Source organism: Diabrotica undecimpunctata, chromosome 3 (genome assembly GCF_040954645.1).
Source record: "Diabrotica undecimpunctata isolate CICGRU chromosome 3, icDiaUnde3, whole genome shotgun sequence".
In the NCBI taxonomy this organism is placed as follows: Eukaryota; Metazoa; Arthropoda; class Insecta; order Coleoptera; family Chrysomelidae; genus Diabrotica; species Diabrotica undecimpunctata.
In genome coordinates this window covers 102323196-102339039 of record NC_092805.1, presented here as the reverse complement: position 1 = coordinate 102339039, position 15844 = coordinate 102323196, and the positions used below count along the sequence as shown (strand labels likewise).

Sequence of the window (15844 nt, the reverse complement as noted above, 5' to 3'; positions counted from 1 at the left end):
GATATTCTTAAAAATACTACATCAAAGATTATACAAAAAATGTGAATGTGACGGTTTAGGAGCACGAGAAGCAATAGTAGCAACACAGGTGCTGGTAAAAAATTGTTACGATCAGAAGAAGGATGTGTTCCTTTGCTTTTTAGATTACCAAAAAGCGTTTGATGGTGTCCAACACCACAAGTTCTTGCAGATCCTCAAGAAAGTTGATATGGACCAAAAAGACATAAGATGCATTGAAAACTTGTACTGGCATCAAACGGCACAGTTAAAAATAGACAATTCTATATCCAAACCCATACATATAAGAAGGGGCGTTCGACAGGGATGTGTGCTTTCCTCTCTTTTATTTAACATTTATTCGAAAGCCATATTTCAAGAGTCTTTGGAGGATGCAAAGATGGGAATCAAAGTGAATGGAGTATTGATCAACAACATACGATATGCTGATGATGGTGTCTTAATTTGTGACAACATAGTCGATCTTCAACAACTTGTCACTATAATCGGAGAATACAGTAAGCGAATGGGATTGGAGATTAATACCAAAAAAACCAAATTTATGATCATCTCCAGAAACTTGGATGCACTTGAAAACTCCACCATAACACTGAATACTAAGTCCATTGAAAGAGTGAGTAAATTTAAATACCTGGGATCGTGGCTTTTTGAAGACTGGGCATCGGACAGGGAAGTAAAATGTCGCATTAAGCAAGCTCGACAAGCTTTCGTAAAATTCAAGAAGGTACTGACTTGTTCAGAGTTCGATCTTCAACTGAGACTAAGGTTTACTAAGTACTACGTGTGGTCAGTGCTGCTATATGGCGTAGAGGGCTGGACACTCAAAACGAGAGATATAAACAGATTAGAAGCTTTCGAAATGTGGCTCTATCACCGTATCCTAAAAATACCATGGGCAGCGAAAATCACAAATATAGATGTCTTTAAAAGAATAAACCAAGAACGCCAACTTTTCGAAACCATTAAGAAAAGGAAAACGGCGTATCTAGGTCACATCATGCGAAATGCAAAATACCAGTACCTTCAACTTATAATCAAGGGTAAAATTGAAGGCAAGAGAGGAATGGAACGCAAGAAAATGTCCTGGCTTCGAAACATAAGGCAATGGACAGGGATTAACGACATACAATCTCTGATACATATTGCAAGAAAAAGAGAATTAATGAAAAATGTGATCGCTAACATCCATTAGTGACTTTGCATCTGAAGAAAAAGAATTGACTGATTCAGTCAGAGTGATTCTAGGTAAATTGTTCAAAATCAATTGCTTGAAAATGAATTGCTTCACATGAAAATTGCTCGAATAAAACAAAAAATTATATATCCAAATATTTATTCACAATAATTCAAAATATATAAATAAATATACATGGTAAAAATACTTTTAATATGACAATTATGAGATATTTCACGTACATAATCGCAGATATTAATTTGTGGTTCATAGTTGTTTAGTAAGAAGTCTAGTTTTTCCAGTTTTTACTTATGCATCGGAATGCTGGACCCTTACTGAGAAAGACAAAAAGAACATAGATGTATTTGAGATGTACTGCTGGAGACAAATGCTGAGATTACCATGGGTGGTCCGAAGAACAAATGAATCCATACTGGACCAGCTAAACATAAAGAAAATACTAAGAACACAAATATCAGAACAAATAATAAGCTATTTTGGACATGTCCTTCGAAAAAATGGTCTTGAAAAACTTACCATCCAGGGAAAAGTAAAAGGTAAAAGAAATAGAGGTAAATCTCCCACACGATACACGGACCATATTGTTGCTACCATTGGCGCTTCATTGTCAGAATGTGCTAGAATGGCAGAAGATAGAAAAACGTGGAGGAACATTGGGAAATTTAGCTAATAGCTTCATGATATCACGATACCTGCATCAGGTTAACGACTAAGAAGAAGAGTTGTTTATTAAACGCACTTAAGGTTGTCCGCCACTTACGTACTTTTCAATTTTTAGTTTATGTTCAATGTTTAGTTTATTTAAATTTTGTTCTCGTTTTAGGGCGAAACTAAATTTTCAAATGCATGGATAGTCAGCACTTATTTGCGTTTGGAATCCGCGATGCCAAATTATTTGTTTTAGAAAGTCCATCCCGTACTCCATCGTAACAATTCCACATGGTATGGGCAAAAGTGGTTGACGTCGTTGACGTTCCCTGCGTTGTGGCTGGCCAATCCAGGTATCTTCGAAATAATCCAGGACAGCCTGAAAATCTGCTGGAAACAAATGCCAAGGCCAGAAGCATTTTTAAAGTTAAAGCCCTCTGTGGATTCTGCTCTGCCCGTATTCCCTTTGTAAACTGTTTGACTGGATATGGCGAAAGAAGCATTGGCACAAATGAACAAAGCGTCCCCTATTTACAGTATCTGGTAACTCTTGTTGTACATCATTTATCATCGCCAGTTCAAAATTGAACTGGCGAACTGTTCAGTCATGATAGTACTTGGTGCTGCATCAGCAGGTCAAAAAAAATTTCCTAATTATCATAATGAATTTAAATCAAAACCATTACTTTTCTTATTATTTCCAAACTTTAAAGATTTGTAATAAATATTTTTTCAGTATAAATTAATATACGATATATACGTGGAATATCACATAATATATCCTATTTATAATTATTTAAAGTAGCTTTCTTATGTATATTTGGTTTTATTATGAATAAATATTTAAATATATAATTTTCTTTTTTATTCGAGCAATTTGTATTTCAGGCATTTGTTACGTCGAACAATTCGTTTTCGAGCAATTGATTTCGATTAATTGCGTTCGAGCAATTCACTGGTTACGTCAGAGTAGACAGGTCATAAATATAGCTTTATGAAATTATTTTGTGTCATAGGTTCATTATACTTTTTTTTTAACTGTTATCCTTTGTTTCGTTGTTATTTTTCTTTTCTTTAATTTTCTGTTTTTACGATTTTTGTGCTATAAAGCTCGTTTTAACATCCTAATATTTCCTAAATCATAGTGATTCCCCACCTAGTCTGTCTTACGTGCAGTACTGACAGACTCTTACTCGGTCCAGAGCCTTCACGCAAGCTGAGACTGGATAAATGGGGTAACAAGATGGATATAGAATTATTTCTTTTTTTTTTTTAATTAACATGTTTGTATTTTTAATAAATTCTATTATAGACTCGAACACTTCTTTTCTATTATCGTTTAGAAGACATATTATATTTGTTGGAGATTTAAATAAATAAAAAGAGCTTTCTTTCTCTTACTTTCTTGTGTGTCAGTAATTCAAAATTAATACTACTACAGAATCCAAGAAATAGAATGGGATTCACTAAAACTAATAGAAGGTTTCATCAAAAACTGCAAAAAAGTTACAGACTTTCTAGGGTGGGAAAAGTATGTCACGCTTTCTAGTGTGTCATGTACATAAATTGATAAGCATTCGATAAAAATATTAGAAATGAATACTGATAAAAACAATGACGAGGAATAAACTTTTTTATAGCAGCAAGAAATCTGATTATTAAATACTACAATGAAACAAATTGGGTGGACAGTATTTCTCTAGTAATCGATCCCCGCCACAAATTGGAAGCTTTCGATTTATCCCTGAAACAAAAACCAGAGACAAAAATCAGAGAATTATATGAAAAATATGAAAAAAGAGCCTCAACATGGAAGTAACAAGGAAGTTCTTCTTCTGGGTCTTCTAGTGGCGAGGACTATCTCAAAATATTATCACTGTACAATAAAAGTGTGCGCCTTGACGACGAACTAGATCGATATCTAGCAGAAAACGAGAAAACACGAGGACTTGATTATAGCAACTCAATTTGCTATAATCAAGTCCTCGTAGACACTTTGTCTCAGGAACAGCAACTTCATGTGGAGTCGTACGTTGCCATGTTATCAAATTTACTGGTAACTTTAACATCCTAATATATAAGACTAAATAATGTAAACCAAATTGTAACCAATAACTTTTAACGGGTTTTACCCATAAATTTAGTGGCTCAAAACATGTACACCTAGACACTGATGATGCTATACGGAAGTGCTCGGTCTATAGGCGCCAATATGGTATAACAATCAGAAAAATGTATTCATCGTTATATTGGAAATTTTAGAATTATATTGATTAAATAACCAAAGACATTTGTTATTATTAATATTAAAAATTTTATGAAATAACTCTTTAAGTCTAATACTCCAAAAAATAATAATTTGAATTAAATATATTAGACAATTTTACGTAACTGATACGGGAATACTTCAAATTTTTTAACAGTTCAGCGTGTGGTAAAATTATTTAAAGTGTTGCCGCTTTTTTAGAGTAAGAATTTTGTTTATGTTTTGATTTCTTACACAATTTGATCATAATATATTATATATTAATAAATTGTATTTATAAATACATATTCAATTTAAATTAATAGCTTTAAAAACTAATTATTGTTGTGTATTGTGATTGTGCTATGCCAAAACAACTAAATAGTCTGTAGAAAGCTGATCAGCTTTAATTTAAGATAGAATATTTTGAACAAGTATTAAAGGCGGGACTTTTTACTATTAATGCTCTAAAAGAGGTAAGTTTAAAATTTAAAATATATAATTTTGTATTAAAATGTTTCTTATGTATTTTAGTGTGTTGCAGTAATCTTAAAACTAAGTGTATTTACTGTTTATATAGTAGTTTGACAAACAGTTGACATTTTAAAAATTCTTCACTTACTAACTATTCTGATGTTTTGGCAACGCTGTGGGGTTCTGACGTCGTAAATCTTGAATGACGTGCTCGCATTTTTATATGAAAAATACTATACTCAAAACCCTCTTAGAAAAAGGTTTTTATATAAAAGAACAAAAGGTAAAGAATTAACCTATGAATTTTGTTTTACCCTTTTTAATCTTTCTCATATGAATATTTTCATGTATTTTGCCACTGGTTTCTTCCGGAGTTATTTCATTCTGGTTCTTTTTTCTGGTAGTATATACTGCTATTGTTCTTTTCAAAGCATAAGTTACTGTATTCGAGGAATGACCACTATTTTCGCAGACAGAGATACGTCAAAATAAGTACCCTACGGGGGGAGGAATACTGTAAACTTAAGATTTCGTTAGGTTGCAACCGAAGCAGTTATCCATTTAGTTGGATTTAATTTAATTTTTTTACTTTTTTATGAGAAACTAGTGGTATTGAATAGGGTTTTTATGATAATTAAAGCATTATCCCGTTTCCGCAGTAAGCAGGTGGGCGCATAAATCATGTTGTGGGAGAGACGGAACGTTGTTTTGCGAAAATATTTTGATTGTGTAGATTACGTCCTGAGTGATGCGAAAACAACTTACTACATACGTTCCCCTTAATGTAAAGAAGGAGTCTGTTGAATAGGGCATGAATAGGCATTCTTCTTCTTCTTTTTATATTATTATGACTTTTATTTTTATTAAAGCAAAAGTTTTAGAGCCTTGTAATTTGGTGCTCTTGGTATAAGTAAGAATCGTATTGAGTTTAGAGTCAAGTTATTGTTTGTTTTTTTTTTATTATGCTCTTTTTAGTCTTAAAATATAAGTCGTTGATTCTTAAAACTTTAAGTGTGAGGTTTTCTTTACTTTGGATAACTATCGTTTGTCCTTTCTTCGGTAGAGAAGTTTTCGGCGTTTATTTTGTAGCAATAAATTATAAGATGGATAAAATTAGTGTATTGAAATTTGTAGCAGTTTGTAGCAGCGTGGGGAAAGTAGAAATAATAGGAATACCGGATGTACCTTATATAATGGTATTTTTATAAAACCTTTTGCTAATTTTATATTTCGGCAGCAAATTACATGTCGTAGCCGTGATTACTTTTTACGCAAATTATATTTCATAGCAAGGCTCAGTCGAATAAAAAACACATAGAGACATGCTGGGACTTTTAACTTAATTTTTTATTTTGAGTATTATAATTTAGTATATAAATTGTTTTGGATATAAGTACTAGCCCTATTGCTCACTAGGTAGTCTTTTTCAGCAAACGATTAAGAGTCTTAAAATTTGGTAGTTAATTTCCTTTTCTTTTAAGCAAGAACCTCATTAAAGTTGAGCTCAACAAGTCTTCTTCGTAGATTCTCAAGAAAAATACTTTTATTACCTGTAGAATCTACACTTTTTAGCTTTCGTATATCGGATTATAAATGTTTTGTTTATCTGAGTTCTTATTTTGTTGTTGAATATTTTCTTTGGCTATAAATTTTTTTTATTAAACTGGCAATTTGTTTTTCAAAAGTGGTATCTTGTCTTTTTTTTAACAGAACTAGTGTTTAAGCAACTTTTAACGATTTGCACAGCACTTATTGCCCAAGTTTACTCTGTCAATTATGTACGCGATTCTCTTGTTTTTATACTGTTTGAGCGGTTAAATATCTCTCCCTTCCAAAACATTTTGATAGGTGTAGTCTTTATGAAACTTTGCAACCTGCGATCAAATTCCGCAACCGGTGCACGTGGTAAAAGTATTTTATAATATGTATGTTATTAAACTAGTGATAGCGTAAAAACTTACAGTTTATATATTTCACATGTTTGCACAGTATTGTGTTTGCGTGATTTTATTAAAATTTATGGCACCTATTATGCAGCCTTAGTTTATTCAGAAAGAAAATTGAAGAAGAAAATCTCTAGTCGACAAGCAGCTATAAGAAAATAGTCGATTAAGTAACGTTTAAAATAACCAAAACCTATTCACTTGCGAGATGTTCCCCTCAGAGAACTTTATACAGACCACTGAGCCTGTTGCTCAGTTATCTGTGACACAAAAAAATGTCTTTTTCTATGTATCTGCATTTTATGATTTCATTTAAAGCTTCTGCTTCTTTGTCTTCCTTCTTGCATGAAGGCTTTAAAAGCCTGTTTCTTCTTCAATATTAGCCTACTTGTTTGTTTAAATCATTAAAAGCATATCATAATATTGTCTATTCAACCCCAACAAAAATATTTAATATATCAAGTTTACTTTTTTTTATTCAAAGGTAGTAAAATTGTTGTATTTATAACACTAAATAAGGTTGATGTTACGATAACGTTGCTATACCTATGTTGCGATTGCACATATTCTGACGCGAGAATTCGATGACCTGGGACGTACCATTCTAGAAGCCCTTGGAATGATTCGAGCGTTTGAAGGGACTCGTATAAATAAGTTATTATTATAAGTTATTATAATAAGAAATTAACTTGTAAAGAGTTAGTCTTATAAATATATTTGTAGCGTTCAGTAAATAAAATGTTATAAATTGGGTTTTTAATGTTAATGTTAAAAGACTGTAAATAAAATTAAAATAACATCACATTAGTATTCTAGTGTTTAATAAAGTAGTTTTCTCGATGGATCTATCTTTATATTAAAGTATACATCAAATGATGTTTACACCAAAAAAAAAAGCCACTTAAACGAAACTATGTAATTTGATTTTTGCGGAAATATATGGAAAAATATATATTTATACAATAAACTTTGATCTTGGAATTTTGACATGAAAACAATAATATTGTCAGTTAATGTCAAATGTATTTTGTAGTATTGTAAAGCTTTTTGCCATTTGTGGATTGTACAATGGGTTCAAATTTGTTCAATCATTATTAGATTTTTTAATTCTGGAAAATCCAATTCGGATATCGCGAATATGTTGCAATTGTTATGCTATAGTGTAAGAAATATAGTCAGAAAATACAAAATTACAGGTTCGGTCGTCACAAAACCTAGAAATGTACGAAAAAGTAAAATAACCGAAGCAGATCGAAGGACACTAAGACGCATTATAGTAAAAAATCGACTAGCAAATTATATGGAGTTAAGCGTTTGATGAAGCGACGTTATTGGAAGACACGTCTCGAGAACAATATGTCACCGAGTGGCCCACAAATTAGGATTTGGTGTTTACAAAGTAAGTTTTATAGTATAAAAAATATTTTGGGCTAAGGAAAAGCCACTTTTAACAATTAACATTACATTATTGTAACAACATTACAATAAAAGAAAAATAGACTAAGATGGTCAAAAGAGCATACATATTGGACTCAGTATGGGATTCAATACAATGGAGTTATGTGTCCAGATTTGAAGTGTGTTTAAAAGAGTAGGAGTCGCGTCATTCGCAGAAAAAATAAAGCTTTCCATCCCGACTCTCTAAAGAGAAAAGTCAAATTTCCTGCATCTGACATGATCTGGGCAGCGTGTGTCTGAAGGTGTGGAAAAGTTACATTTTATCGATGGGATTGTAAACACGGACAAATATTTGAATATTTTAGAAGAATCTCGTTTACCGATTATGGAACACCGTTTAACATCAGCGGAATATTTTATCTTCCAACAGGACGGCGCAGATTGTCATACCTCAAAATGAATTTAAAATTGATTGAATACAATGGCGTACCACTTCTGAAATGAGTTTCAACAGTCCCGAATTGTCCCCGATAGAGACTTTGTGGCGCAAAATAAAAAAAGCTTTGAGAAAACATCCTGCCAGGTCCATCAACGAATTGAAGGAAAAATTGAAAGAAATACTTGATTCGTTTACATTAGAATTTTGTCAGAACTTGGTAAAAACAATACCTCGAAGAATTGTGGATGTCATTAAAAATAAAGGGGATGTAACTCAGTGGTAAACTTTCACATTTTTTTTTGTTAATATTACATATTATATGCCTTTTTTTAAATTTATTATTATTCTATTTAATCAATGGTTTTCATTACGTATTAAAAAATTTTGTTCGATACATTAAAGCTTCTAAAATTTACGCTGCGGTTTTATTTTTGTTCTCTAAAATTTAATTTTCTTATCAATCTAACGTTGGGCCAACTAAAATGGGAAGGGGCTCGTAGATGTGGCAATATCTAACCGTTTGGAAAAGTATTCAAAAATTACTTAAATAACTTATTTTTATTACTAAAAAATATGAACTTATTTAGTTATACTTCTTTAATTAATTAAAATATATTAGCTTATAATATGGCTTTAGTTATCTTTTAAATTCTCACATTCAAATTGGCTGATTAAATATTGTCAAGTTCTGAGAATTCACTCACTTGTCTAAAAACAACATGTTTTCGGGAAACTTTTTATCACCCCATAACACTTGAGATAAAGTTTTAAAAGTGTCAGATTCGTTGAAGAAACTCACCCGTGTTTTCCGTAGAAGTTTTAAGATGACACTTTAAGCTTAATTTATTGCTATGTGCGGAGGTCCTAAGGGCAAAGGAACCCTAGTTCACTTTCATATATGTATTTCTTTCGTATGGATATGGACACACTAAAACTATGAATCGTTGTGTGAACATCTCAAGAATCTAAGATCCGTACCAGCATCAAGTGTGCGTCGAGCATACCATAAGGTTCCGAGTAGTGCACCAGTCCCAGACGCTGCTGTCCATCGGTCTAGATATCGGTCGCATTCAAAAAAGCCAATTAAATCTCATATTCACAATAAGTTATCAATTCTGCCAATTGTTATTTGAATTACAATCATCTACATTACATCCTCATTTACATATATTGCATTTTTCATTATTTTAAACTATAATATATTAAACTAGAGACCTTAATACGTATGACATAAACACTAACAATAATAATCTGCGTTTTAAATACAACGAAACAATCGTCAAGTACAGAGATATGGAAATACAAATAAGAAGACAATGGAGATTGGAAAGTATCGAGACGATACCTATTGTTCTCTCTACTACTAGAATCATTCCGAAGAGCCTCTTAGAGAACATGAAAGAACTGAGCCTTAAAAAATATCTCTCTAAGACTATGCAGAAAGCTGTACTACTCTCGACGTCCAGATGCGTACGAAAAAAGACATTCCAGCCTACCAAGTCACCTAGGGCTTGATAACATGGAAAGAGTCTCAACAGGGCTCAATTCTTTTGATACCGTAGGTATCTGGTATGAGTGAATTGATGCTGAATATTCACTCATGGGTGAATATTCCCCTTAGAGGGAGTGGGAGCCGTATGGTTAATCTGATAATAACCTGTGAATACCTGTATACAATCATGCAGAAAGCTATGCTACTCTTGACGTTCAGATGCGTACTAAAATTTTCGGTAGGTACTCCGACGTATTGAGTTACCTAGAGCTCCATAACCTGGAAAGAGTCCCACCAGGGCTCAATCCTTTTGATAGCGTAATTATCTGGGATGAGTGAATTTTCCTCTTCGAGGGAGTGTGAGGCTAAATCTAATAATAACAATAACAAAAATTATAGTTGTTTGGATAGCTTTAAGCAGTGGAAATTTTTTTCATTTTAAGAAATACTTCCACTAAATTAAGTTGAAAATCAATAAGACTTTTGTAAAAGCCTTAAATTAGGTTTTCTTTAAGTTGCTTTAAGTGAATATTTGCGGATTCTTTCAGTCCGTAAATGATTTGAAGTTTATAGGTACATAGTTGTTTATTATCTTCATCGTGTAGAAAGTGACGGCTTTTTAATTTGAAGTTATAATCTTATAACTTATGCGAATTTTACATGTATCTCATTACGCCGTTCATTTTGATTTCTGTTAATTGGTCCATACCAATATTAGAGGAAACTATCGTTTTGTTATATGTATATCTGAAGATGACAAAAAATTCGTTTTTGCGTGTGAAATGTTTGTTTTTACATATGTTAAACGTTTTCCAATATTTTTAAATTATTTGCTTTATTACATATATAGTAAATCTGTTTTTCTTAAACCTTGTTGTTTTTCGCTTTTGCATGCTGTTGGCAATCAGCAACTTTGTGACCAATTTTACTGAGGTTCTTAACAAGGACACTGAACGATAACTAGCGAAATTGATTTTCTCTTATTTTTTAAATGTGATCCTTTTAATAATGATGAATTACTTTTAAATGTGAGTCTATTTTTAAAAGGTAAGAAAAAAATGATACAGTAAACGATACTGTAGACTAGCTTTATACTATGTTTTCTGTATTTTTAAAATTTAAATATTATTTTTAAAATTAAATAAAGTAATTTTATTTTTTATTTATATTTTAAACATATTTTATTACATTCAAATATTTCAATAATTATAATGTTTGCTTCTAACGCCACCTGCTAACGTATTAACAAAGCATGCGTTGTCTACTTCTGTAAACAATGAAAACAATGCGATTAAAATGAAAAACTAGTATTTTTGAGAGTAGTAGATCATTTAAAACAATGGGAAGATAGATATTTGTTGTGAATTGTTTGTCGCACATAATAAAAAAAACACTGAAATGTTTAGCCAATGTTAGACCAATTTATTTTAGACAATGGTATTAATTAAAATTACGTCGCATTAAATCTTTTTTCTACTTCGAGCTCTCACAATTAATATAATTTTAGAAATTAAATTCAAAATTTTACCAGAAAAAACATTTTGCCCAAAAAATTCCTCAAACAAAAAACAAAAAAGTTTAAAAATAGTTTTTGGTTAAATTTTTTTTTAGAAATATTTATTTATTTATTTAAATGTGTAAATACAAATACTAGACAATAAATCACATTTCAGTAATAAAATATTAGTAAAAATTAACAATAACTTAGTTTCTTTTACACCTCCTTAACACTAAATCCTACTGCTAACCGTTTTGACACACAATGATATCTAGGATATTGTGAGTGTGTCATTTTCCATATCATTTACAATTAACTAATGAGGTTTTTATCAATCATTTAACAAAAAATAATAAAAACAATATAAATTAAACATACAATTTTTCTAATAAAATTAAACTAAAAGTAATTTTTTGTTTTAAATAATTCCCTATTTTATGTTGTCTCTAATCCATTTAAAGATTTCTTTTTTTACTTTATGGTAAGTTTTTGCCCTAATATTCTGTTATTATATTATTTTGGTCCTACAGTATATATATGGTTCTGACATAGTGTATGTTTAGGACTGCTCACTTTTACGTTATTTAGGGTTACATTTCTTGTATTTATACCGTGTTCTATGTTTACTTTATAATATGTATTTTTTAACATAAATCTAATTACACACTTATTATACAGTTGATCAATATTTAATATTTCACTTTATCTATATATTAAGTTAGTTGCATACCTTCTATTTTTGAACAGCATAATTTTTATGACCCATTTTTGTACTATTCTGAGTTTTGAAAGAATTGTTGTACCCCCATTTCCCCAAACTACTATGCCATAACCAATTACGGATTCTACAAACGCATAATATACCTGCTTAAGTACTTTAAAATTTAGTATGTTTCTTAGTTCGTAGAATTTAAAAATAAGCTTTCTAACTTTATTAGTTACATAATTTATATGTTCTTTCCAATTAAAAGTTTCATCAATGTATATTCCCAAGTACTTTAAAAATGGTGTCCTTTCAACTACTTTATTACAACTATCGTTATTACCTAATTTACAGCCCACTTTATGTAATTTAATGTTTTGAAAATCTGGCAATGAACGAGTAGACATCGAGAAAGTGATAATCTTAGTTTTCTCAACATTTAGTGAAAGTAAGCTATCTTCTAACCACCCATTAATTTTTTGAAAATCCAATTCAGCATTTCTTTTTACCGCGTCCCAATCATCTCCACTAATTACAGCCACAGAATCATCTGCATAACAAAAGATGTCATCTTTATCTAGCAATGACATAATTTCATTTATATATACATTGAATAACAGAGCTGACAACACAGTACCCTGTGGCACCCCTACCTCTAGTTCCAGTTTTTCACTTTCTGTCTCTGATATTTTTACACTTTGTTTCCTGCCTGTTAAATAAGATTTTACTAAATTATTACGAATACCTCTTATGCCTATCATATCTAAACGCTTTAAAAGAATTGGGTGTGCTACAGTGTCAAATGCTTTGCGAAGATCCATGAATATACCTATTACTTTCTTACCTTCATCAAGTTTTTTTTGTATTTTTTCTGTAACTTTACACATTGCATTTTCGGTGCTACAGCCTTCCCTGAACGCAAACTGATTTGAGTGTAGAATTTTATTTTTTTCTAGATATTTTAGAAGTTTTGTTTTAAAGCATTTTTCAATTATTTTACTTACAGTACTAGTTAACGCAATCGGTCTATAGTTGTTTGTAGACTTTCTGTCCCCTTGCTTATATAATGGCAGTACTATTGTCGTTTTTAAAATTTCTGGGAAGACTCCAGTACCAAAAATTATATTAATAATATGCTAAAGTGGCTTTATTAACTTTTCTTTGTATTTTTTAATTAAATTTGAACAAATTTTATCTTCAACTCCCTTCACCCCATTTTTTAGGCTTCGTATCTCTCTCAATATTTCTTTTTCATTGCATGGAGTTAATAAGAATGAATTTAACACCCTTTTTTTACCCCCGCTAGCTCTCCTGTCAGGACACTGCATGATTTTATCAGCTAATGTTTTTCCGATACTAGTAAAATATGTATTAAATTCATTTGCAACATCTTTTTTATCATTTAGCTCTACATTATCACTATTTACAATTGTTCTAATTTCTGTCTTACATACTTCATCATTAGTAGCTTGTTTTATTACCTTCCATAGTTTTTTGGGATCATTTGCATTATTTTGTACTAGCTTTTTATAGTAAAAGTATTTTGCATTTTGTATTAGTTTAGATAGAGTTTTTCTATACATCCTATATTTATTTATAAGAAATAAATTATTATTATTTAAAGTACACTCTTTTTTTAACCTATCCCTTTTTCTTATTGAAACTATTAGTCCCCCCGTAATCCATGGTTTCAATCTTTCTTTATTACAACCTACATTAATAGTTTTTGTTGACCTTACAATCATATTCTTAGTTTTATCAATAAAAAGCTTTGTACTTACATTCACATCATGTGTTCCGAGAACATCATCCCATTCCGCTGCTTCCAAAATCCATCAAGTTTCTCATAATTAATTAGATTGTAAGATTTTTTGTTATTTTTAGAATTAACATGACCTAGAATTTGTATATTAAGCAGAATGGGATCATGATCCGTAAGATTATGTTCTAATATCACAGCATGCATTTTTTGAAAGATTTCATTATTACACATTAGAAAATAATGATCCAAACATGTCTTAGAGTTTCCTATTTTTCTAGTTGCTTTATTTATTACACTAGAGAAACCAAACCCTTGCATTGTTGTTAAATAGTTATTTGTAGTATCTTCTTCTGTTGTAAGTAAGTTAATGTTCATGTCACCCACGATCACATACATTTTATTTTGTTCAAAAGTTTTTTTTAACATAATTCTATTTAGGTTCTTTATAAACTCTTCTTTCTCTGTTGAAAAACATCTATAAGTTGCAAAAATCACTAGGTTTTTGTTATTTTTTTCTATTGTGGTTTTTAACATTTTAAGGTTGTTTTCTTTAATTATTTGACAATCTACAATATACTCCTGCTTAACATAAACAACACACCCATCGCATCTATTTAGTGTGCTATCATTGAAATATATATTGTATCCTGGAATATTAAAATCTGTTAAATTATACAATTTATGGGACTCAGACATCACTATCACATCAAAGTTTTTCTCTGTAGATTCTAAAAAAACCAAAAACTGATTGAAGTTTTGGTATATGCTTCTTATATTAATATGTATTACGTTAATATCTTGTAAATAATTGTCAAAAAAGTTTATCTCATTTAGATTATCACATTCGTAAGTTTCACTTGCCTTATAGTCATCAAAAATATTATTAATATCAACGAATTTATCAACAAAATTTCTTAATGTTTACATATTTTATGAGGAATGATTTGTATTATGGCAAATCATTTTCGCCTCTTATCCTAATAGGAACATCTTTTTCAGTTTTCTTCAAATAAATAATTCCATTTGTACAATCTGCTGCTTTGTATCCTTTTTTAAAAAGCAAGCGTTTATTTAATGGTAAATCTTCATTAAGATAAATTTTTCTTTCTGTGCCCTCCAGTTTACATTTATTTAAAGTGATTCCTTTTAACTGTTTAATTCTTTTTAGTACGTCCTTTTTTAATTGAACATTACTAAACTTTACTAAAATTGGTCCATCATCCTGGTTCTTCATTCTAAAACATTCCTTAATATCTCTTTCCTCAATCATTACTTCCATGGCTCTCAGTATCTTATTCATTATCTGAATAGGGCTTTTGTTGACTTGTTTTGGAACTCCAGCAACTATGATATTGTTTTCTTTTTCTCTAACTTCAATATCATCCAACTTGCTTTCTATTATCTGTAATCGTTTTTTCATTTCTTGATTTTCATGTTTTAGTATCTTAAGTTCCTCTAGGACAGACTCAAATCTAGTTTTCTGTTCCTCAAAAGAATCTGACATAAACTGCATAGCATCTTCCAATCCTTGTATTTTTTTGGTCATATTATCTTCCATTGGTTTGAGAAACTGCTGGAAAGACTCTTTTATGACAGCTTTAATCTTTCTCTCATCCATATCAGTGAAATTTTCAGTATTTTTACTCTTTTTACAAAGTTTTTGTGAACTAACCTCACTTTTTTCGATGTTTTCACAGCATAGATATTTTCCGCTTATTGTTGCAGTTTCTACCCGCGTTGCATAACTGGGGTGGTAATTAGCTTCACAAACAGCACAATCTACTGACTCTATGACTTTTTTTTTGCAATAATTACACTTTTTTCCTGTTTGTTTATTTTTATGATCCATGTGTCATGATTAACCTCACATATTCATATATATATATATATATATATATATATATATATATATATATATATACATATATATTTATCTATATGTAATTTAATTTCTTAATGTATATCCTCTTAAAAAAGAAATCCTATTAAAAATATAGACTTCTTTCAGTTGGTATCTTGTTTTTCTATA

General features: G+C 30.5%; 1 protein-coding gene across 1 annotated transcript; it reads right to left on the bottom strand.

Annotated features, from left to right (window-relative positions):
• Positions 1 to 14764: 14764 nt before the first annotated feature.
• Positions 14765 to 15433, bottom strand: LOC140435994 (uncharacterized). The gene has a single exon (XM_072524707.1). It carries the CDS (start codon positions 15431 to 15433, stop codon positions 14765 to 14767), a length of 669 nt encoding a protein of 222 aa, XP_072380808.1.
• Between the last annotated feature and the right edge of the window lie 411 nt (positions 15434 to 15844).

What these genes read in the sequence shown, in the direction of transcription:
- LOC140435994 (XM_072524707.1), bottom strand. Translation starts at nt 15,433, where the DNA reads ATGGATGAGAGAAAGATTAAAGCTGTCATAAAAGAGTCTTTCCAGCAG.